The sequence below is a fragment of the Giraffa tippelskirchi genome, chromosome 3, assembly GCF_054371585.1.
Source record: "Giraffa tippelskirchi isolate mGirTip1 chromosome 3, T2T-mGirTip1v1.2.pri, whole genome shotgun sequence".
Classification (NCBI taxonomy): domain Eukaryota; kingdom Metazoa; phylum Chordata; class Mammalia; order Artiodactyla; family Giraffidae; genus Giraffa; species Giraffa tippelskirchi.
The window spans coordinates 147,282,118-147,307,007 of NC_137277.1; the positions used below are offsets into that span (position 1 = coordinate 147,282,118).

General features: G+C 38.3%; 1 protein-coding gene across 11 annotated transcripts in view; it reads left to right on the top strand.

Moving 5' to 3' along the window:
• Positions 1 to 24,890, top strand: part of SPATS2L (spermatogenesis associated serine rich 2 like) — a 182,970-nt gene that overhangs the window by 123,450 nt on the left and 34,630 nt on the right. For 6 of the 11 annotated variants that reach the window (XM_081581812.1, XM_081581813.1, XM_081581809.1 and 3 more), the window contains one exon: positions 20,414 to 20,549. In XM_081581812.1, coding sequence (XP_081437938.1) covers positions 20,414 to 20,549 — 136 coding nt within the window. Of the gene's footprint in view, positions 1 to 18,850; positions 19,058 to 20,413; positions 20,550 to 24,890 lie in introns of all 11 variants that reach the window. The other 5 variants (XM_081581806.1, XM_081581805.1, XM_081581804.1 and 2 more) reach the window with 1 other exon arrangement.

Below are 24,890 nucleotides of genomic sequence, written 5' to 3' on the forward strand. Positions count from 1 at the left end.
AGAGCTAACTAAAATTGGAAAAGACCCTGATGCTGGAAAAGATTGAGGGTGGGAGGAGAAGCGGGCGACAGAGGATGAGATGGTAGGATGACATCACTGACTCAATGGACGTGAGTTTGAGCAAACTCTGGGAGATAGTGAAGGACAAGGAATCCTGGCATGCTGCAGTCCTCGGGGTCACAAAGAGTTGGACATGCCTTAGCAACTGAACAACAGCCTACGGGGAGAGTTTAGTCGAGCAGAAGAGACAGGTGTAAACAGAAAATCACATGATAACCTGTTCTGAATCAGGGATTACCATGAGGAAGCATGAAATAACTGACACTGTGTGACACGTTAAGAGGTTTTCTAATTGCTCACAAAGCTCTAATTTTCTTCCACAAACATTACCTAACAACACTATTAATAGTGCTGTAATTCAGAAAATCCTTACTACACAATAATATCTTACAACAAATAACAAAAATAACCTATTTCTCTTTAGAATCTGGATGTTCCAGTAATCTTTTAATTCAGCTTTTCCTCTGCCTACAATTTTGAGAATGTTTTGATTTATGGTCAGGGCAAGAGAAAGAAATTAAATAATCGAATGACACATTCCCAACTTTGCCTGTGATTGCTTTCACACGAATTACTTTCAAAATCTAATTACTCAGGTTGCTGTTGTGATATCAATCATACATTAAAAGCCCAGCACATATATTTGTTCATTTACTTATAATTTATACCTTCTTCCTAAAACAATTTCAGTAACTCTATCAAGTATATGACATTAGAGCAAATGCAATATTGAAGCGCTTCACTTCACAGTGGAGAGCTGCCTTGAAAGTTAAATACCCAGCAGACGAGTTCTCTGTACAAGGGGGCTTTTGTGAACCTTGTCATGAAACTTGGCAAAGAATACTTTATTGCACAAAGAACCATCCCAAGATCCCTTCCGTTTTGTAAGTTTGGCATGAAGTCATTAAGGTATGTCGGTATTATTTGTTAATAATTAATAAAACAAAGTAATAAAACTATTACTCATGTAAATCTTTCTGTTAAAGAATAAATGATGATAGTGGAAGGTTATCACAAGTTTTTGCAAAAGGAAGGGAATTCTCCTAGTTGACCATTAACTTCACCAGCAGCTTGTTGTGATCATAAATTTTAAAATGAGTTTATAGCTAGTTAAGTTTCTTCCCAAAGATAATGAAGATTCATCAGGAGGTTGGTGCCAAAACTATCAAATGACTTCTGAAATGTTTGTTCAATTTTTCAGAAATCCTGAGATCTCAATATTTTACAGATGAGTGTCGGGTCTTGCGTATTACTGCACCCCATTTTGGGTAGACCTTTCAAACTGGGAAGGATGGGAAAGATCCCTTAATCCCCTCACTTTATTTATAGCTGAGTAAACCAAGGCCCCGGGGATTGAGAAGCTGAGAAGATCTATGCCCCAGGGGTAACTCTCTCTAGTTAGCAAAAGCCTGACTCAAATCCATGCAATTTTATGCATGCATTAGAGAGTTATTACTAAAACCACAGGCTGCATAACTCCTGAAAGATGTATAATTGAAAAATTAGGGAAAAGTAATCATAACAAAACCAGATAATGATATTCTGTACTTGAGTGAGTTCAAAGTATGAGCCTTAAAGAAATCTCCAGTCTGCTGGTGGTGGAGCATTTATCAAGCTTTCCAGTGATGAAACTGGCTCAGGGAAACTTGCCCTGAATGCCCAGTTGGGCAGCAGGCTGTGATCATGTGGAATGCGTGTTTTATCTTTTATAACACCTTGACATTCAAGATCTCTCTTTCTAAAGGTTTTAAAAAGGATCATTTGCTGGTAGGGGAAAAGTTAGCTTTAAGATATGTGCAGGTGGTTCCAGGGTGTTAGTGTGACTTCCCACATGAAAAATAACCACCAAAAGCATCGTCGTTTCAGGCTGTAAATATAGTACTGTCGAGTGGGACAATGCTGCATGTCAGCGTATAGCTCTGCAGTTGGGAGTTTGATTTAAACTTAGTACAAAATTACTTTTTTAAGCCTTGGAGTAGTTTTTTCTGTATTTCAGAATTTTTAATAACCACTCAAATTAGATCTTTTACATAATCCAATCAAGATTATCTGCATCTAAGTACAAAGTCAGACAAGGAGTAGATCAAGATTTATTTTCACAGAAGTAATGCCAAGGGTCACTTTTATTTCTAAGGCTCTATCTAAATGATCATTATGACCTTAGGTTTCATTTTTCCCACTTGTGGCTCCTGTTCTATTTTCCTTAGGGCTCAAATTGCTGAAATGTCTATATGCTTATCACCGCATGGGCTAGAATTGGAATTCAGATTCCTCTGCTGTCCTTCTCCCACTGGACACAATTCCCATCCAATAAGAAAGGAGCAGGATTGTGGGCCACCAACTGGCTCCATTGAGATAAGCTTGGGGGCGGGGCTTTCCTTGTCTTCAGCTCCGCTTCCCAGCAGGCTTCCTTTATATCTTCTCATCTTGTAAAGCATCTTGGGAAGCCAGCTCTTCTGTTACCTGTTACTTGTTTCTAACAGAAGGCCCCATGCTGTGTTCACTGACCTCCACAATCCTGGCTTCTGCCCTGTGTGGGAGAACAGGGGCAGCCTCATCGGTTTACCTTGGCCATGCAGATTCTGCATGTGACGTGCCTCTGGGACAGAACCGCTTTCTTATTCTCTAGGCGAACTGAACCAACTGTGAGAGGAAGGGTCCTGTTATTTCAGAATGTTGGCTGCCTGTCCCTCATTTGTGCTTCGTATAAAAAAGAAGAAAACAACAATAGACTATTTTACAATATTTTTGTGGTGTGGGGTTCCCTATAAGATTTCCAAGCAGATTTTTTAATGCTGTTGTTGGCCCTAGCTCCAAGATTATCTACTCTGCTTTTCTAAACCCTATATTGGACCAGAGGATTAGAAAAGATCAACAAGAAGAAAGCAGCTTGCTGAGAACTTTAAAAGAAAAGCCAAATGTGTATATTCCAGGATTTCAGCCGTTCTAGCTCTCGGATGGAAGCAACATAATATCGTTGCTAAGAACCAGGGCTTTAGCATTAAACATGTTTGGATTCAAATCTTGGCCTCATCACTTACTAGGTGTGTGACCCTGGACAAGCTAACCCCTCTGTGTCTCACCTGCAAAATATTCTGCAATTGTGATGAGGAGTAAATGAGATAAATAGAGTGATTAGCACAGTATTTGGCACAGAGTAAACCCTGAAGTCATTTCTTTATCTATCTAGGAAATACCTTAAGCATCTAACATGTGCTAGAAATTCTTCTAGAGAAAGTAAACAAAATAAAAAAGTTTTTGTCCTCCTGGAGTTTATGTTCTTTTGTGGGGAATGGGAAGAAGAGATGCACAGTAAACCAGAATACACCAAAATGTTTATGTGAAAATGTTAGTCGCTCAGTGGTGTCCAACTCTTTGTGACCCCATGGACTGCAGCCTGCCAGGCTCCTCTGTCCATGGAATTCTCCAGGCAAGAATGCTGGAGTGGGTTGCCATTTCCTTCTCCAGAGGATCTTCTGACCCAGGGATCGTGCCTGGGTCTCCTGCCTTGCTGGCTGATTCTTTACCATCTGAGCCACCGGGGAAATTTAAATGTTTATAGATGATAGTAAATGTTGTGAAGGCAGCAAGTAGGAGAGAGACTGGGGCAGGAAGAGGGGTGTGGGTAGCAACTTCAGATAAGGCCCTATGTGAATGGGTGAAGGAAGAGGAGATGTGGATGCTGAGGGTGCCCCTGTTCACGTTCTCTGACATCAGGCTATCTTGGTCTAAACAGCCAATGTTTTATTTAAACCTTAATTAAGGATTATTTTAGCTAAAGCCCTTGTAGCGTTGTAACCACTGGTTTTTAATTAAAGATATAATACTTTGTTAGTGTATATAGCTGACGTTAAGTACTGTCATGTGAACAGGCATTTTGAAGCTTATAGTTTAAAGCACATAAATTTAAAGCACATTTATCATTATTCTCACTCTGTTATTTTGGCATCTAATGCCTTAGTGTTAACTCCCGTTTGTAGCTGTGTGTTGTTCAGTCTCAAACTCAGCTTCCAGCAGCACGGTGTCTGAATACTTCAGGTAATATTAGAGGCAGCCTTACATTGTGTTTTCAGTGTCTTAGACCTCTGCTTCCTTTCTCTGTGTGTGATAAAGCAGGAGACGGAGACAGACGTAGGATGTAGTGACACAAGGACACGGGATATATAAAAGCCCTTGGGTATTTTTCTGTCACCTGGGTAGAGTGAATTCCAGAGCCCTCTCCCTTCTCTTTCTCATTGAAAACTACTTTTGCTGCATCCCTACAGCAGAAATTCAAACCATTTCATCATCTCTGGATAGCTGATACCTTCCCAACTTCCCACTCAAACCTTGTTAGTTACAAGGTTTCAGTTACAAACAGAATTAAATAGAATGCACTCCTTACAAAGAATACAATGCCTTCCCTTAATTTTTTGGACTGCAAGGAGATCCAACCAGTCCATCCTAAAGGAAATCAGTCCTGAATATTCATTGGAAGGACTGATGCTGAAGCTGAAACTACAAAACTTTGGCCACCTGATGCTGGGAAAGATTGAAGGCAGGAGGAGAAAAGGACAACAGAGGATGAGATGGTTGGATGGCATCACCGACTCAATGGACATGAGTTTGGGTAAACTCTGAGAGTTGGTGATGGACAGGGAGCAGTCCATGGGGTTGCAAAGAGTCAGACACGACTGAGCAACTAAACGGAACTGAACTGAAACCTTTAAAGGTATTAATGACATTTAAGACCTTGTAAAGACAATATAAACTAAAAGACTGGTTTCCAGTCAGAAAGTTCCCAGCTTGATCTGAGCCGATCCAGTTTTACAGAATGGAATAAACCTATCTGTTTAAGTCTTTGTTCCAAGGTTATTGGCGCCTCTAAATTTCTGTTAATTACCCTGTCATGTAGTGATAGAAGAATGATGTGATGCAAATTAAGGTATACAATGACTGTAATGTGAAAAGAGTTTTCTTGGGGTTTCATCACTTTTTTTTTTTTTTTTGGTGAATATGTTTGCATGTTTATTTCCTAAGGAAATACAATTTACCAAACAAGCCAATTAATGATAGAAAACTTATGCACATGAATTCCCGTAGAAAAAACAGAGAACATTACCAACGAATTTCCCCACAAAAATAAAAAAAAAAAAATCAGCTCCAGAAAGTTTCATAGGAGAAGTTAGCCAAATCTGTAAAGTTAGAGACCTCTGATGCACCACAAATTGTTTGCAATGTTTTTATTTATTTATTTATTTTATTCTCTTTTTTCCTTTTTTTTTTTTAAATAAATTTATTTATTTTAGTTGGGGGCTAATTACTTTACAATATTGTAGTAGTTTTTGCCATACATTGACATGAATCAGCCATGGGTTTACATGTGTTCCCCTTCCTGGACCCCCCTCCCACCTCCCTCCCCATCCCATCCCTCTGGGTCATCCCATTACCCCAGTCCTCAGCATTTGTCTCATGCATCGAACCTGGAATGGTGTTCTGTTTCACATATGATAATATACATGTTTCAATGCTATTCTCCCAGAACGTCCCACCCTCACCTTCTCCCTCAGAGTCCATAAGACTGTTCTATGCATCTGTGTCTCTTATTCTGTCTCACATATAGGGTTATCATTACCATTTTTCAAATTCCATATATATGCATTAGTATACCGTATTGGTGTTTTTCTTTCTGGCTTACTTCACTCTGTATTATGGGCTCCAGTTTCATCCATCTCAATAGAACCGATTCAAATGTATTTTTTTTAATGGCTGAGTAATATTCCATCGTGTATATGTACCACAGCTTCCTTATCCATTCATCTGCTGATGGACATCTAGGTTGCTTCCATGTCCTGGCTATTGTAAACAGTGCTGCGATGAACATTGGGGTACACGCATCTCTTTCAATTCTGGTTTCCTCGGTGTGTATGCCCAGCAGTGGGATTGCTGGGTCATATGGCAGTTCTATTCCCATTTTTTTAAGGAATCTCCACACTGTTCTCCATAGTGGCTGTACTAGTTTGCCTTCCCACCAACAGTGTAAGAGGGTTCCCTTTTCTCCACACCCTCTCCAGCATTTATTGCTTGTAGACTTTTGGATAGCAGCCATTCTGACTGGTGTGAAATGATACCTCATTGTGGTTTTGATTTGCATTTCTCTAATAATGAGTGATGTTGAGCATCTTTTCATGTGTTTGTTAGCCATCTGTATGTCTTCTTTGGAGAAATGTCTGTTTAGTTCTTTGGCCCATTTTTTGATTGGGTCGTTTATTTTTCTGGAATTGAGCTGCAGGAGTTGCTTGTATATTTTTGAGATTAATTGTTTGTCTGTTGCTTCGTTTGCTATTATTTTCTCCCATTCTGAAGGCTGTCTTTTCACCTTGCTTATAGTTTCCTTTGTTGTGCAAAAGCTTTTAATTTTAATTAGGTCCCATTTGTTTATTTTTGCTTTTATTTCCAATATTCTGGGAGGTGGGTCATGGAGGATCCTGCTGTGATTTATGTCGGAGAGTGTTTTGCCTATGTTTTCCTCTAGGAGTTTTATAGTTTCTGGTCTTACATTTAGATCTTTAATCGGTTTCATCACTTTAACATCTTAAGAAAATTATCTTTACTCACTGTCTCCGTGTCTTCACCTCTCTCTCACTTATCAATTTATTAAGGTCCCATCACTCCAAAGAAATTGCCCCCACTAAGTTTACCGTTGGTCTCCACGTATTGAATCTAGCAGACGTTTTTCCAGTCTTTATGTTACCTTTTCCTTGCAGGACTATTGACCACTCTATCCTTAACTATCATGTCTTTTCCCTTTGGTGTCTATGACCTGACACTTTTCCTGATTTCTTCCCTCCATCTTCATTGCTTCTGTGTTTCCTTTGAGGGTTCTTCTCCTCTAACTGGCTGTTAATTGTTGAGGCTTGTCACGGCTGGGTTAGTTCCAAGTCCTTTCTCATATAAAGCTCTCTCTTCTTAGATCATCTCAGTCGTACTTCAGCTTTGATTGTGTATGCTGGCTCACATACTCCTCATCCCAGTCGAGGCTACTCTCTGAACTTCGACTCCTACTTGATATTTTCACTTTGATATTTCAAAGCACTCTAACATCATGCTCAAAACAAACTCCTGATCTCCCTTCCCAGGCTTAGCTTTCTGATCTTAGTGTACCATCCATCCATCCTGAAGCAAGTCAGAAATCTAGGCATCAGTCAAGACATTTTGACTGATATCCTCTCCCCTGATATCCAATTGATCACCAAGTCCTATTGATTTTCTTTTTCAAATATTCCATTCCTCACTGTCTTGATCTCTACATTCCCATCCAAACCATCTTCTCTTGTCTCTGCTGCTGTAGTAATCCACTCCTTAATCAGCTGGCATTCATTCTGTTCCCCTCTAAATCATTCTCTATCTTGTAATCTCTTCAGATAACACATATTTGGACTCTTAAAGATAAAGACCAAAAGTCTTACTCTGGCCCACAGGCCCAGCATATTCTGGCCCCTGTGTCCCGTTCCAGCCTCATGATCTGGTGTGTTGATTCTTGCTCTTCGCTTCAGCCATACTGGTCTCCTCTTAGTCCCACATAGGGGCTGTGTACCTCAGTCAGGTTTAAGTCAGAAGATATGGTTATTTGAATGGGTGGAATGTAACAGCAAGAACTGCTAACTAAAACAGTAGGAGGTGGCTAACTACTAAATGGGTAAGTGAGGACTCTCAGGGGTCTAGGCTTGTCGAGAGAACAGTTACTATTTCCAAGAAAGCTGGACAATAAAGGAAGTAGGACTGGGAGATTCCCCTAGTCTAAAACTAGATTCTGACCTCTTAAAATAAAGGTGTGTGGCTACCAGTTTGTTGTTGTTTAGTCGCTCAGTCATGTCTGACTGTTTGCAACCCCATGGACTGCAACACGCCAGGCTTCCCTGTCCTTCACGGTCTGTCGGAGTTTGCTCAAACTCATGTCCACTGAGTCAGTGATGCCATCCAACCATCTCATCATCTGTCGTCCCCTTCTCCTCCTGCCCTCCATCTTTCCTAGCATCAGGGTCTTTTCCAATGAGTTGGTTCTTTGCATCTGGTGGCCAAAGTTTTGGAGCTCCAGCTTCAGCATCAGTCTTTCCAGTAAATAGTCAATGACTACCAGAGGAACATGCTCACAGCCTTGTGGTGACAAAAGATCTTTGCATAGGGCCTGGGCCGAGCTGTTCTATAGAAGAAACCTACCGTTACCGGAGAGTGTAGATGGACTGAACTGCTCAAAGCCATTGCCGCTGTGGGGGGAGTCAGGGAACATGGCATGAGCTTGCATCTGGAACTCCTCTGCATGGCTGCTGGCTCCTGTAGGGAATAATAATGATGATGAAGGACCAAAACCAAAAGTGTATTTCTGCCCTCATCACCTTGCAGGGGACCCTTGTTGCCCTCTACCGACAAAGCTCACAATCTACCAGTTGGCAAAAGAAAATTGTTTACAGGGTCCACCGCTAGTGATCACAAAGTAGGGCAAACAAGCATAGATTTAGAGTCAAGAGACAATAATTTGATGACTGCTTCAAATACTCTCTGCCTGGAATGCAGTTTTCTTCCCTCTTCATCTGATTAGTTTTTCATGTGATGTTAGGTGAGCTTAGTTGTTTCTTCTGTGGAGAATTCATCCTTGATATCCCTAAGTCAAATACATGCCAACTGTGGATTTCATGACTGTGTACTTTTTTTTTCATAAAGTAATTCTACATTTGTTTGTGTGTTGGTGTGGTCTATGTGTCTTCCTTTGAGGCTGCAAGTTCTATGAGATGGAAACCACAGATGTCTTTTACCACTGTTGTGTTTTTGGTGTCTAGAACAATAACTGGACATAATAATAAGCACTCAAGCTTTTTTCATGATTTGTATTGAGTTATTAATAATAAATAAATGGATATGTATAGGTTAATTTGGGGCTTCCCTGGTGGCTCAGATGGTCAAGACCCTGTCTGCAATGTAGGAGACTTGGGTTCAATCCCTGAGTTGGAAAGATCTCCTGGAGGAGGGCATGGCAACCCACTCCAGTATTCTTGCCTGAATTTAAAATGTTTAAGTTGCTATGCTGCTTTTTAAAGATAATTGTGGATTTTGTATTTCTGATTTCAAAAGGCATTTATATTAATTGAAGAGATGTGAAAAATACAGTAAGGTTTGGGGGGGGGAAATCCTACCTCCTAGAAACAACCACTGTTAAATTTCATTTCAGAATGTTTTAGATTTATAGATATATAGGGGTCATTTTTACAAATGTTATGTAGTGTGTGAACTTTTGTATCTTGCTTTTTACTTAACATGACATTATAAACATTACCTCATATCATTTTGTTCTTTAAAAACATGACCTTAATAGCTGCACTGTGTTTTTATGAATTTGCCATTTATTTTAATTATTTCCAAACTGTTGTCCATGTGCATTGTTTCCACTTCCTATTATAAACAATGCTGTAGTGAACATTTTTTGTGTATAAATCTTTATGAACAATCATTTTCTTGACATACGTTCTTAGAAGTGGGATTATTGGGTTCAAAAGGTATGAATATTTTTAAAGTTCTTAATATATTGCTGTCCAAAAAGATTGCACTAATCTCATTGTTTTATCTGTAAAACTGATTAGTAGGAAAATGGGGCATTTTGCAATGTTTAATTTCCATTTGCATTTCTTCTTTTGTGAATATTTAAGAACACTAAGATCAGTGGTCAAAAACTACCGATTACTTTATTATTGGTTATCAGAAAACACTATTGTACTCACATAAATACTTTTAAGAGAATGGTAATGCTTTAAGTAACACAGACATAAGCAATTTTAGGCATCATGTTATAATAGCAAAATTATTTTTTATCAAAGTTTTTTCTCAATAGAACCACTTACATTCCTAAGTTAATCATCATGAGATGATGTGATTTACTGAAATTACATTTGTATAGGAGACTATGAAGTCATCTTAATTCAGTGAGTTAAAATAATTATTTTAGAACTACTCTATAGTAAATATATCCTTTAATATTTATTTTTATTTTTTATTTTTTTGACTGTGCTGGGTCTTAGTTGCAGCATGTTGGATCTAGTTTCCCCACTAGGGATCGAACCCATGTCCCCTGCAGTGGAAGCAAGGAGTCTTAGTCACTGGACCATCAGGGAAGTCCCTTAATACATCCTTTAAATTTAGACTTGAATTCTGCGTGTACTTCTTTCAGTCTACCTTTAAGTACAAAAGGCTTTCACTAAAAAGCTAAAGAGACAAGGGAGTTTTCAGAGACTTTCAAATCTGAACACATACATAGTTGTACATATATTATGAAAATCTTTGGATCTAAGTTTATATGTTTCTCCCCAAAGGAAGATTTGTTTTCTTTGATGCTGTTAATAGAAAACAGCCACCACTGTTCATGTTTTACTCTGTAAAATAAATCAAGGACAAGTCAAATATGTAAGTAGATACTAAGATTTAGTAACTGGAAAATGGATAGTTCTCAGTATTGACAAGAGTTAAGTGTAAGTACAGTTACATGCGCTACAGCTGAGAGTCAGTGGATCCAAGTGACTAGAAAATAATTTGGCAAAGCATATCAATAATTTTTTAAGAAAAATAAAGGCAAGAATTTATGTCTTTTTCATCACAAACCCTACTAAGTTATAGTAAAGGAATTTTTAAATATAGAAATCCACAATGATGAAGAAAAGGGAAAAGACAGCCTCAGTTTCTAGAGGAAGAAAAGTAGATGGAAGAGGATTGACTGATGAAGCAGAGTATGGGAAGTTGCAGCATAGACTTCAGAGGGAGGGAGCTTTGGCAGGAAGGATGCTGACTGCCTGGCAGAAAATGGGGAAACTCTAGATCTAGAGTCAGCCTTTAGGATGGGGGACAAGCTTAGAAAGAGAGGTATAAAGCAGGGTAATTAAATAAAGGTGTTTTAAGGAACAGTCCACTATCCCCTTACCTGCTTTTATTCCAGTTTGTTTTATAAGATGTCTAACGTTTGCCTTCAAGGTGAAAAGGGAGGGGTGGGAGTAGGGAGAGCAGAAAGTGGTATGCTAGTATTTTAATGACCATTAGAATAAAATACAAAATTCTTCACCAGACAGTAGCAAAACCCAGTGTTTCTCAAAGTGTCATCCACAATATTCAGTATCCAGTTTAAAGTATTACTAGACATTGCAAGAAGAAAATGTGACCTTTAGTGAAGAGAAAGACTAGTCATTAGAAGCGGACCCATAGACAACCCAGATGTTGGAATCAGCAGACAGGGATTATCAATATGTTTTAAAATTTTGCCCAAAAAAGTAGATTTAATAGGTGAAGGGAGGAGAATTTCAGGAGAGATGGAAAGAATGAAATGACAACCCCGGAACTAATAAGTACGGTATCTGAAGTTTTTTGGAAGTCACCAGATGCCTTTGGCAACAATTTGGACAATAAAGACTAAAGGATCAGTGAACTTGAAGACAGGTCAAAAGAAATTATCCAAACTGAAGAAAAGAGAAAACAAAATGATAACAAAAGAAACAGAGCCTCAGTGACTCAAGGGAAAATATCAAGCAGTCTCATAGATATGTAATGGGAATCTTAGAAGAAAAAAAGGAGAGAATGGAGAAACAGGGGGAACATATGAAGAAACAATGCTCATGGTTTTTCCAAATTTAACATAACACAACAACCCACATATCCAAAAAGCTCCGCAAATTCCAAGCAGAGTACACGATAGAAAAATCACACTAAAGCATGTCACAGTCAAACTGCTGAAAGTCAGAAATGAAGATAAAATTTTAAAAGCAGTCAAAGGATAAAAGACGTATCACAAACAGGAGACAACAAGAAGAGTAAAGGTTAACGTCTCATCAGAAATTATATGGGCCAGGAAACTCCAGAATGAAATCTATAATGTAATAGGAATAACTGCCAATATGGAATTATATATATATATATATATATATATCTAGAGAAAATATCCTTCAAAAAGGAAGATAAAGTCAAGACATTGTAAGATAAACAAAAATGGAAAGAATTTTTCACCAGCAGACTTGCACTGCAAAACAAGCTAAAGGATATTCTTTAGGTTGAAAGTAAATGATACTAGATTGAGATTTGAATCTGCTGGAAGAAATGAAAAACACAGAAAATGGTAAATATACGGATAGAAAGAAAAAGGTTTTTTTTTTTTCCCTTCTTTGTTTTTTTTGAAAATCAATTGACTGCTTAAAGCAAAAATAATAACAATGTATTAGGAGGTTTACACCAAGCATAGAGGTAAAATATATGGCTATAAGTATACAGTTGATAGAAGTGGGTAAGTGTAATTATTTATTTATTATTGTATGATTGTTACATTATACATGAGGCAGTATAATATTGATTCAAAGGGCACTATGATAAATTGATGATACATACTATAATCCTTGGAACAACCTCTAAAAGCAAAGAATGAAGAGGTATCACAAAAAAGATAAGACTAAGAATTTCTTAAAAACCATTTCACCTAAAAGAAGTAAGGAAAAAATCAAAGAAATAAAGAATAAATACAACTCAAAATGGTAAACATAACCCAGTAATACCAATAATTATATTAAATGGAGATGGACAAAAGACTCTAATTAAACAGCAGAGATTGACAGACTGAATAGCAAGACCAATAGCAAGACCCAACTATATGCTGATTAAAGAAATGCCCTTTACACATGAAGACAGAGACAGGCCAAATTCACAATAGTTATGGGTTTTATCACCATTTTATTAGTAACTGATACAGCAAGTATATTAAAAATCTTTAAGAATGTTGAATATTTGAACAGTGTTGTCAACCAAGCTGACCTAATTGACATTTGTAGAACACTACACCTAACAGCTTGAAGGGTACATGGCATTTTCACCAAAATAGACCAATTGCTAGACCATAAAATAAGTTTCAAAAAAATCTAAGTATTAAAATCTTTAGATTATGTTCTTTGACCAAAAATAGAGGTAAAATAACATTTAATAGCACTAAGATATCTAGAAAATTTCCAAAAATTTAGAAATTAATCAACCTTCTAAATAATTCATTGATGGGATATTTCCTGGCAGCCCAGCAGTTGGGATTCTGTGCTTTCACTGCTGAAGACTTGGGTTCAATCCCTGGTTAGGGAACTAAGATCCAGCAAGCCATGCAGCACAACCAAAATAAATAAATAAAAATAAATACTCTATTGATCAAAGAAAAAAAAATTCACGAGATACTAGAAAATAATTTGAACTGCACCATAATGAAAATACAGCAACCCAGTTTCCAGTATCGATAATGAAAGTGATCCTGACACCTCATTTATTTATTTAAAGACTAGCAACAGCATATTATAAAAGAAGTTTATGCCAAAAGGGAAGTGAACAAATTTCTTTAAAAATATGAATCATTAAAATGCACATGAGAAGAAATGGAAAATAGGAATAGCTCTAAATCCATCAAAGCAATTGGTAATTAAAATTCCAGGCTGAGGTGGCTTCACCAGTGAACTCTTAATTTAAGAAAAAATAATAGCAGTCTTAAACAAATCTTTATTTCTTGAAATAGTCTAGAAATAGAAGGGAGTCAGCACTTTTCAACTCATTTAATGAGGCCAGCATAGCCTTATCAAAACCTGACAAAAATTACTACAGAAAAATCTTGGAACCACATTGCTCAAAAATAAAAGAGCAAAATCTTCAACAAAATATTAGCGAACCAATGTAAGGACAATATATTAAAAAGTTAATACACCATAACCAAAGTAGTTTTTTCCAGGAATGCAGCATTGGTTTACCATTTAAAAAGCAACCAATGTAATTTACTGTATTAACAAAATCAAAGAAAATAACAGCATGATCATCTTAAATCACTTGATAAAATTAAAATTCCCAGTATATAAGAAAACTTACTGATAAACATATGAAAATTATACTGTATAGCTAATATAATACTTGATAATAAAATATTGAATGTAGTTTTCCTAAGATCAAGAACAATGCAAGAGTGATTGTTCTACATTGTCCTAGAATTCCTAGCCAGTCCAATAAGGCAAGGAAAGATTGGAAAGAAAGAAATTGCACTTCATTTACAGATATCATTATTGCCCATATAGAAAATTACAAGAAAGCTACAAAACAAAAAACTAACAAGGAAATTAGCAAGATGTTTTAGGTACAAGTTCAATATATAAAAAGCTAATTTGTATTTCTGTGTTCTAGCAACCAGCAATTGGGAAATGAAGTTTTAAAAAATTACTATATATACAATGATATTTTGCATGTCATCTAAAATTTTTGGTCAGTCACCAAGTCATGACCAACTCTTTTCCACCCCATGGATTGCAGCACTCCAGGCTTCCCTGTCCTTCACCATCTCCCAGAATTTGCCCAAGTTCATGTCCATTGAGTTGGTGATGCCACCCAACCGTCTCATCCTCTGTCACCCTCTTCTTCTTCTGCCTTCAATCATTTCCAGCATCAGGGTCTTTTCCAATGAGTCGGCAGTTCGCATCAGGTGGACAAAGTATTGGTGCTTCAGTTTCAGCATCAGTCGTTGCAAAGAGTATTCAGGGTTGATGTCCTAGGAATAAAAACTAAAGATGCACAAGACACTGAAAACCATAAAATGGTGCAACAAATAAAAGAAAACCTAAAGAAATGAGGAGATATATAATGTTCAATACTCAAAAGATGCAATATCATTTAAGATACCAGTTATGTCCAAATTGATTTATACACTGAATGCAAATGCAGTCAACATCCCATCAGATTTTTTTAAAAGAAATATACAAGTTCATTGTTAAATTTATATTGAAATGCAAAGGACCTAAGATCTTGAAGCAATCTTGGAAAAGAAGAGTAAAATTGAAGAACATTCATTATTTAATATTAAGACTAGTTATATAGTAATTAGTAAATGAGAGTGTGGTATCAGGGTGAGGAGAAACAATTAGATCAGTAGAGTAGAATAGAGTTCAGCAGTAGAACACACAGATAGAGTCAACAAATTTTCAACTGAGGTGCCATGATGGTTTAGTGGAGAAAGGTCAATTCAGATTCATCATGCTGGAGTCTTATATTCTTTTTTCACATTTTACGTACTAGTTGTTAAGGGCAGAAAGACTGTCCCATTTAACTCCTGCGAATTAGCCAGGGCAAGCACATGGTGGTCATTCTATACAGGCCTGTCGAGTTAAATTGAATCAGAAATCAGATCCATACTCAGAAAGCTATATAACATCTATGTTGGGATTTGATAAGTAATTTTAATAAGAGGAAGGCTCGGGTAATAGATTCAAAAACACATAAGCTTCTAGGAGAAATTCTTTAGACACATGGACAAGGATTAAATTCAAATATAATTTTTACTGAAGTCTGGGCAGATTGGGTGTTTCCAAAGATAACTTTTCTTTACAAGAAGTAGCTACTTTGGTTAAAGTATTTGATGAATATTGGATAAAGACATAGCCAGAGACTCATATCAAACTAGGCTCCCTATAATTGGAAAGGCCCCAGGCATGCAAAGTACCAAAGTAATGCTGCTTCATTCATTCACCCATCCATTCAGTATTCATCATATACCCACAAGGCACCAAGCATATAATGATGAACAAGACATACATCACTGTCTCCACTTTTCTCATGTAGAAATTGAAGAGGATATTTTAAGGTTTCACTAAAATCAATACTCTTAGTCTAGAATATAAATTTATAATGACTATAGATTGTAGGCCAACAAATCCCATGCTTCTTTTGGTTTGTATTAGGGATCTTCAATAGAAAAATAGTATGAGCTGTATATGTAATTTTAAATTGTCTAGTAGACATGTTTAAAAAGTAAAAATAAACAGGTGAATTAAATTAAGTAATATATTCTAACAATAAAATACATTGTATTGACAATCATATTGACATGTAATCGATATTTTTTATTGATCAAAGGAATGTTTTTAACTCTCCTTTTTTTTGTACTAAGTCTTCACATTTTAGAGTGTAATTTATACTTAAAGCCAACTCAATTCAGACAGGCCATGTTTCAAGTGTTCAGTAGCCTCATGTGGCGAGTGGCTACCTTATTGGAGAGTGATATGATTCAACTCCAAGTCAGCTATAGTCTATTGAAGATTACAAGTGGAGGGACTTTCCTGGTGGACCTGTGGTTCAGAATCTGCCTTCCAAAACAGGGAACACAGGTCCAATCCCTGGTCAGGGAATTAAGATCCCACATGCCATGGGGCAACTAAGCCCTTGCACCACAACTACAAAGCCTGTGTGCCCCAACTAAGATTTGATGCAGCCAAAAATAAATAAAATTTTCTAATTAAAATAATAAAGTTTACAAGTAGATTTCAGAAAGGTGGAAACTGATGGTATTTCTGGCCCATAATGTTAGAGGAAAAGCACTGTATCCAGGAAAGGGCTCTTTTTATTCTGTTGCTAGAAATATCAGGACCTGTGGTCAGAATGAACTAATTCTGCTATAGTCAGTAGTTCTCTAACCCTCCACCAATTCGCCAGTTTTCACCTGAAAGAAACCTAGAGTTTTACTATATTTGGAGACAAATCTGTACCACCAGTGTGCAAATTACCCAAGTAGTCTTTGAGAACTCAGATCTTTCCAGCATTCAATGACCCCACCATTGAGACAGCTTTCAGGTCCTAAAAAAATACTACTACTCAAATTTCTCAATAAACATTTGTTGGGTGAATGATATCAGTTCTCTGATACACAAAGTATATTCAGCTCTAGGTTAATAATCCCAAACTCATTTGCATGCTGGTCTTCCATTTAAAATGCTTTTGCATTCAACAGAATAATTTCTTTCTTCTGTCCTAAGGTCATTATTTCCACTAGACTATAATGGAAATCCCCTTATTTTCAAGAATAACAGTTAATTTACTACACTATGCACAATGAACTATATTTTAGAGTCTTGATTTATTGAATTTCATCAAACCTGAATCTCAACTGTGATTTAGAGAGAGTTGGAACCAGCCTATACTTACTCACTTTTAGCAAAACATTTATACAGTCATCAAAAAATTAGTTTTTCATCTTTCACAGTAGAGTTTCTCCTGGTGAGGGTAGTACCCAGGTACCACCCAACTCCACCCCAACAGAAACACGTGGAAGCTGAATCCTGGATCCACTTCTGAACCGAAATTTCTGTAGGTGGTGTCAGGGAATTTGCATTTGCAATAAGTACTAGGGGAAAAGTCATACACACTAAAGTTTGACAACCACTGCCCCTGCAGTGAAGTCCCAAACTTTAGTTTAACTAAAGATAAAATTGTATGCTATCATTTAAATCTGTTTTATTACTGGAGGAAATGATGTTTTCAGTACTTATTTACTTTGTTCACCACCTGGGCTGAACATTCCACTGTGTGCTGTAATTTCCCTTTAAGTAAATTTTAAGAGGCACTCAATATTCAGCCCATAAAACGCAGGCTATGCCTTTTTGATATATAGGTAATAAATGATGGATTCAACTAAAATCAGATTTACCCATCATAAATGGACAAACATCTAAAACCAAACTGACTAGGACCAAATTCTATTATTTTGTACTTTCCAAGTGTATTCTCTATAATGCTTGTGACAGTGTCAGGAAAGGTATTCTTTGTTTCTTATTTTCTTTTCCTATGGAGTCATTTTAAGAGTACTTTAATTCAGTCACAATTCTACAGATAGCTGTTGAGCTAGACACAAGTACTGGAGCTTCAAAAACAAATCAGATTTTGCATCTGCCTTTAAAGGCATCTTAGCCTCTGCAAGGAAGGAGCAGACATGAAAACCCTGTGTTGAGTTTAATGCCCCAGGTTTTAACAAGGCACCAGGAAGTAGAGAGAGGTGAGGCAGAGGCTGGGCTTCATAGTTTTGTGCTCAGTTTGGGTATGAGCCATAGTTGGTCAGAGAAATGGACTCATTCATACGGGGTAATCCAGACATCAGGAAGGTCAGAAGTGCCAAATCTACACTCTTTCCATTACACCTAACTTTCTCCAAGAACCTGACCTGCAAAAGCAGGCTGGCTTTCCTTTTTCTCATACCCAGAGCTCTCTCTGGTTGTGAGTAAGATGTTAAGTGTGATACATTTCCTTTTCAGGCCACTAAGGTGCCATTTAATCCACTCCAGCAATAACTAAATAGGAACCTACCTTTAAAAGATGCCGAAAGCAACGTGCTGCTAATTTATTGCCACATCTGTTAAAGCTCCAGAGGGAATCTGACTCTCTAGATTTTAAATATAGTTGAGTTATTGTGATGATGTTTCCTGATTTAATCCTTCCATAAATTAGATGAAACCTGTTGTCACTTCATTCTTGCCCTGTCTCCTCTTCTGCCTTCATTAATTCCGAATAAAATACCACAAGACATTGATGTAGCGCTTAGAGATGGGAGGGCTATGTTTTTATAGCCTCAATATGAAATCATACTTAAAGACATCTAAGCCTTTACTGAATAGTGGGGGAACTGTTCGTGTCATATAAGGCTCCTAAGGACCTTCCTGGGTAGTTATGGGTGAGGAAACTAAGACTCAGAGATAAGTGGCTTGCCTGGGGTCACTCTGTAAGTAATTACTAGAGTCAAAACACCCACTCAGGTCTTCTAATTCCAAGTACAAGGCTCTTTCTAGTATATCCTTTCATCTTCTGGGGAGTCTATTAAAACAGTTTCTTGACTGTTTGCAGTGAAAGGAACTATTGCCAACATGTTAACAAAATCCAAAATTGTGGCATCCCATCACCTGATCATCAGTGTTTCTAGTTTATCACTTCACAGTCATTATTTGGTGTTTTCTTACAGAAGGCAACAGACCACTGCAACAGAAACTGTCCTTAGATGGGAACCCCAAACCTATACATGGAACACCAGAGAGGTCAGATGGCCTACAGTGGTCAGCTGAGCAGCCTTGTAACCCAAGCAAGCCTAAGACAAAAACATCTCCTGTTAAGTTCAATGCCCCTGCAGCTCATCTTGAAATAAAGCCAGATGAGTTGGCAAAGAAAAGAGGTAAAGTGATTTCTTTTGCACAAATGATTCAACATATTTTGCACACACAGAGAAGTACCCGAATGACAGAACTTTCCAAAAGAGGCCACTTAGTGAAGAGAGTTAGACATGAAATTGCATTTCTTTCTGTGAGCCACATAGATTGAAAACCAGATATGATTCCTCCATTGTTAATCAAAGGTCTTGAATGTTTAAGTGGAATTATATCCCCTTTCTCTCCCTCTCTGTGGCCATTCTTCTCCTTCTAGGCATGGATAAATTTGCACCACAAACACTTGGTACCCTAACATCCTATAAAGCAAATGTTAGTGCAGGAGCTTCTTTAGCCGTGTGAATGTTGAATGTTTCCCTGATATACAGGTTCTGAATTTTCATTGACTGAAGATGAGTTTAGAGGCCAACCATGTCTTCTGATATGATGTTCCTCATGTAAATTCAGTTCTGTGTTAGAACTTTCAGACAAAAGACACTGAAACAGGGTTTTATATTGGACACACTGTATTTTGATTACTTTTTGAACTTTGATATATTGATACTTTATGCATAACTAGTTTTAAACATGAAAGGGGCTAAATCACTTCCTTTCTGATTGCCAGAGGATTTAAATAATGTTCTCATTCAGGCCTCAGTTGTATCTGATTTCCTTGGCTTGGGTTTGATTATACCGTCTCACTTTTCTTGAGAGAGATTTCTTTTTTCTAAGAAACCATGCCCTTGTTGGGATAAGTACAATTTGCCTATTTGCTCTGCACTATCTGTAAACCCTGGTGACAGTTTCAGGAAATCAGGCAAGATTGGCACCCACAGAGCTGCTTTAAGTACTGCTGCTATAATTAAGGGCCTGGCTCAGGACTGATGGGGCCAGAGCCAGTGTACCTGGCACGGATGCTCTGTCCTGTCTCTAGCTCATTTGTACCTCTCCCAACCTCTATGTCATTTTCCTCTTCCAAAAGCCCTGCTGGCTTTAAACCACACAGAGTGGTGTTTATAGAGACAGCCAGCAGCACAAATGGTCTTTAGACGTATCAGATTCTAAGAAACCCCAGTTTGTAATAGAACATAATCATCAGAGCCTCTTTCCAAAGGGTAAAGGAGACACATGTGCCCAAAATGGCCCAGCCAGAGAGCCCACTGGTGAGATCACAGCTTCTCAGGGGCCACACAAACCACCCACTCTGGATTTTAAAAAACTGAGATTATAAACATCCTTTCAATGGAACTTTTTTTTTCATTGAAAAACAAAAGAAGATCTCTTTTTATTGGAAGGGGATATAGTTGCCTTTGTCGTTGTTGTTTAGCTCAGAAATAAAACTAAAGTGTTCACTTTAACATGTTCTTTCTTGACATTAATTTCAGGCCCAAATATTGAGAAATCGGTGAAGGATTTGCAACGCTGTACTGTGTCTCTAACTAGATATCGTGTCATGATCAAGGAAGAAGTAGATAGTTCCGTGAAGAAGATCAAAGCTGCCTTTGCTGAATTACACAACTGGTGAGTAATTTCACTTAGAAACTATCAATTTATGGCACTTGAGCTGTTCCTGTAGGTAAAAGCATCAGATGGAAAATGCTGTTTATTTAATACATAAACATCACAGAACAACACTTCAGCGAGTTTTCCTAAACCCTGCTGACAGATGGATATCTTGGGAATAGAAAAGAAGAGAAAATTTGGAATAAAGAGAAACCTGATAGACATTCGCTGGAGTTTGAAGTTGGGCCAAAAGTATGTGAATGATGTAGAATACAACCTCAATAAAGGACAAAACTTCAAAAACAATATTTTTGACAAATCTTTGGAAGGTTAACATCATGAGTGCTTACTCAGAAAGAATATTTTCCAGCCTCATATCATCATAAAATAAGAAAAGCTCCCTTAACAAAATTCAGAAACATCTTATGTAAACTTAGTAATAGACCCCCATTCTTGGTATCTCGAAGACTGGAATTAAGAAATGGTATGCCAGTGTGGTATTGGTCCTGCCCTGCCCTGCTCTGCAATGGATTTTGATGGAAGACATTTCTTTCAGCGTTCTACTTTTGCTCATGTCCACAGTTAGAGTGAAATATCTGTTAGTAAAAAAGATTAAGTTAATATCAGTAGAAAAATGTTCTCACTGTATCCATCAGGACACTTTCAGTTTCAAGTGACAGAACCTCAAATCACAGTAGTTAAAGAGAAAAGAAGATTTATTACTTATATACATGAAAATCCCAAGAAATTCCTTTAGGCAAATTTGGTTCTAAGCCAAGTATGTTAGCAGGATTCAGATTCCTCTCTCTCTCTCTGCCTCCTTTCCTTGCCCAATGTCCCCCATAGCCTCCTGGTTCTGCGTATTCTTGACTTCACTCTTAGGTACAGTGTCTCCATGTAGCAGCAAAGATGACACGCTGGCAGCTCCAGGCTTACATAATCTTTAGCCCCGTGATCTGAGAGAGGACTTCGTTTCCAGTAGTTCTGACAAAAAAAGTCCAAAAGGGCTAATTCCCACTGGCTGGGTTGGGTCATATATCTGTCCATAAACCAGTCCCTGTGGCTAAGGGACGGACTTCCCACTAGCCAGGCCAGAGTCATGTGCCCACCCAGAGAGTTAGCGGTGGGACATTGGCAGGGTTGAGGGGAACCCCACCTGAACTCCACGAACTGAGATGTGAAGAACCCTGGATCCCTGGAGAAAAATCATGGTGTTAAAGAGGAAAATTAGAACAAAGAAAACACATGTCCACAATGCCCAGGCTCACATAGCATGTTCCCTATATTGGCCTCTCATGATTCTAGAACTTAATCACACTTTCCACATATTCTTCCCATTCTAAGTCCTTTCTTTGACACTGATGTGCTTTTTTGCTGACTGTAGCATTGTGTGAAACTAAGGATTCTGTTGAACAGTAACCTAATGTAAAAGTCTCAAACTTTAAATCATCTGCTGCTTAGAATGTGAGATTCCAGGGGTGCATAAGTCACCAGGGACTTGAAAACAAACCATCTCCTTCAGTTATCATTCAGTGAGGAATCATTTACCCTCCACCCAGTGGAACACTTCTCTGTTTGATCAGATTATAACCTCACTAGTTGTTCAAAGCAAACTCCAAGAATATGTTTGAAAGTACTTGGAGAAGGTAAAGATGCTATACAAATAAAAAGTGTTGTTATAAATCTATTATTATCATTGATTTTTAAATTTTATAGTTACATGACTTTTCCAATTTATCCTTCAGTTCAGTGACTCAGTTGCGTCCAACTCTTTGCAACCCCATGAACTGCAGCACGCCAGGCCTCCCTGTCCATCACCAATTCCCAGAGTCTACCCAAATCCATGTCCATTGAGTCGGTGATGCCATCCAACCATCTCATCCTCTGTTGTCCTTTTCTTCTCTTTAATTTATCCTTAAGTTACCCTAATATGTAAAAGCATGCTCAGGGGCTTCCTTGGTGTTCCAGCAGTTGAGAATCCACCTGCCAATGCAGGGGACGTGGGTTTGATCCCTGGTCCAGGAAGATCCCACATGCCATGGAGCATCAAGGCCAGAGTGCCACAGTTACTGAGCCCAGGCACCTTAGAGCCCTTCTTCCGCAACAGAAGCCACCACAATGAGAAGCCTGCACAGCACAACTGGAGAGGAGCCCCGGCTCTCCACAACTAGAGAAAACCCGTGTGCAGCAGCGAAGACCCAGCACAGCCAAAAATAAAGAAATAAAGTTTTAAAAATAAAAGAACACGCAACATCCAGACCTGTTCTCTGGAGCCAGAGTCAGCACACGTCACCTGTAAAGTGCCGGCGGGTTAAAAACCTTAAGCTTTACAGGCTGTAAGGTCTGTGTGCTCCCACTCAGGTCTGCTGTTGGGGTGTGGAAGCAGCCGGAGATCCTGTGGAGGCAGGGGCCGAATCTGGCTCGGGGGGGTTGTGGTTTGCCAGCCCCTGTCTGGAGCCTCTGTCTGGAGGCTGCTCACAGAAGACTACTCTGTCTTCTCCTTTGGTGTGGCATTTTAGAATACAGTCTTCCTCTGAGGCCTATGTGTGACCCCTTCCATCTGAGTGACTCACACACTAATCGACAGTGTAGCAATGACCTCAAATTACCTCTCTCCTCCAGCTGCTCTGAGTCCTTTTATTTTTTATTTTATTTCCTTAGTAAAATGAACATCACATGGCTCATGAGATGTCTTGAGATTTATAACAGATTCTTTGAGTGCTTTACTACTCAAGAGCGGGAAGCATGGGGCCAGGAAAGTCAGCACCCAGGGAAGATGCGTATCTTTGCTTGTAATTCACATCATGTTTTATACTGATGGGAAGGATGGCTTCTGAATGAGCTCTGCCAAAGCAATAAAGCTGTTTAAAAGTCACCTCCTTGACAAAAGGACATTTTCCCTCCAAACTGAACAAGAGAACATTTAGATCAACTACTTTCTGTATGGTATTGCTGCGAAGGGAGAAAACACCACCACTTGTTTTCTGACCTAACCCTTCAGCAAAACAATCCCAAAATAATTACACAAATGTTAACTTGAACATAAAACTAAAGTATTTTTTATCAATCACAAACATGCATTTATGCCAAAGGGAAAAACTTTGCCTCTGTTCAAAATAAGTATGCTGCCCAGGCAACAGGGCGATGTGTTTGAATTAAGCCTCTCATTTTCTGAGGAGCAAAGGATGGATCTTAAGGATTGTGGTGCTCTTGAAAAAATAGTGGGTCACGAAATAGAAGAAGGCAGCTTAAAAGCTTAAAAAATGAAACTTTCCTAGCGGTGCTGAAATCACGAGCTCTAGGCACTAGAGAGAATTTTGAATGCAGCCCTATTCATTTAGTACAATGGAAACCTCAGGGTTGTATCATAGAGTGTGTCCAGATTTGGAGGATGTGGAGTCTTCTGGAGATTTCCAGGAGTGCCGGTTCTGAGGGAGATGTTGACTCATGTGGTGCACGAGCAACAGGGGTGTGGAGTACATCCCTCTGCAGCTTCTCCTTCCCTTCCTCCTTCCCTCCCTGTTCTCTCACCTAAGCACTTAATAGGCGCTGTGTGTAGTTTAGAAATAAATAGACACTCAGTTTAAAAAAAAAAACAACACCCTTCATAGTCACTTTGTTACCAAAGCACCAGCTTCAGGAGGTGAATCCCGAGTAACTACATTCCCCCCCAAGCTGGAATTCACCGGAATGGATTGTGTGAGGTTGGGAGAAAGCCGTGGTTTGCACATGCTCAGTACTGAGTGACGGGTGTCTGAGCGAAATGAAGGAAATGCTTGTCCTTCCCAATCTGGCTGTGAAGAATGTTTTGCTCAATATGTTACTGAAGAAAGCCATTAAGTAGCTAACTTATAATATCAGAGTTGGCACTTAACCAGGACACAGTTACACAGGGCTAAACGATCATTACATGGCTCCTTCTCATTTTTCCAGAAAGAATTAGGGATTTAAGAGGGGGAACAAAGATGACACAATACCCTCTCAATATGTCTTCACAGAAAATAAATTTTGCAACATGAGCGTCTGCGTGAAAAGTCACATCAGGAACTAACATGAAGCAGCTGCTTTCTTTCCTATATGATTGGCCCCCTACCACAACTGGAAAATATTCATCCTTTCGAATCATAGCTGCCAGGTTTAATTGCTTTGTGTGCAGACTAGTCTAGCTTCTCACAAATCTGTATGTGCATGGCCAAGTTGATGTTGACGGCTTTAAATGAGCAATAAAACATTAAATTCAAAAAACATTGAGGAAAGAGAGTAATACTTGATAGTTTTGCCATATGCTGGGGGAGAAAGGATTCCAAAATAGAGTTGTAAAAAATTGTTAGGTGCTATTGTCAGTTTAACATCTAATTA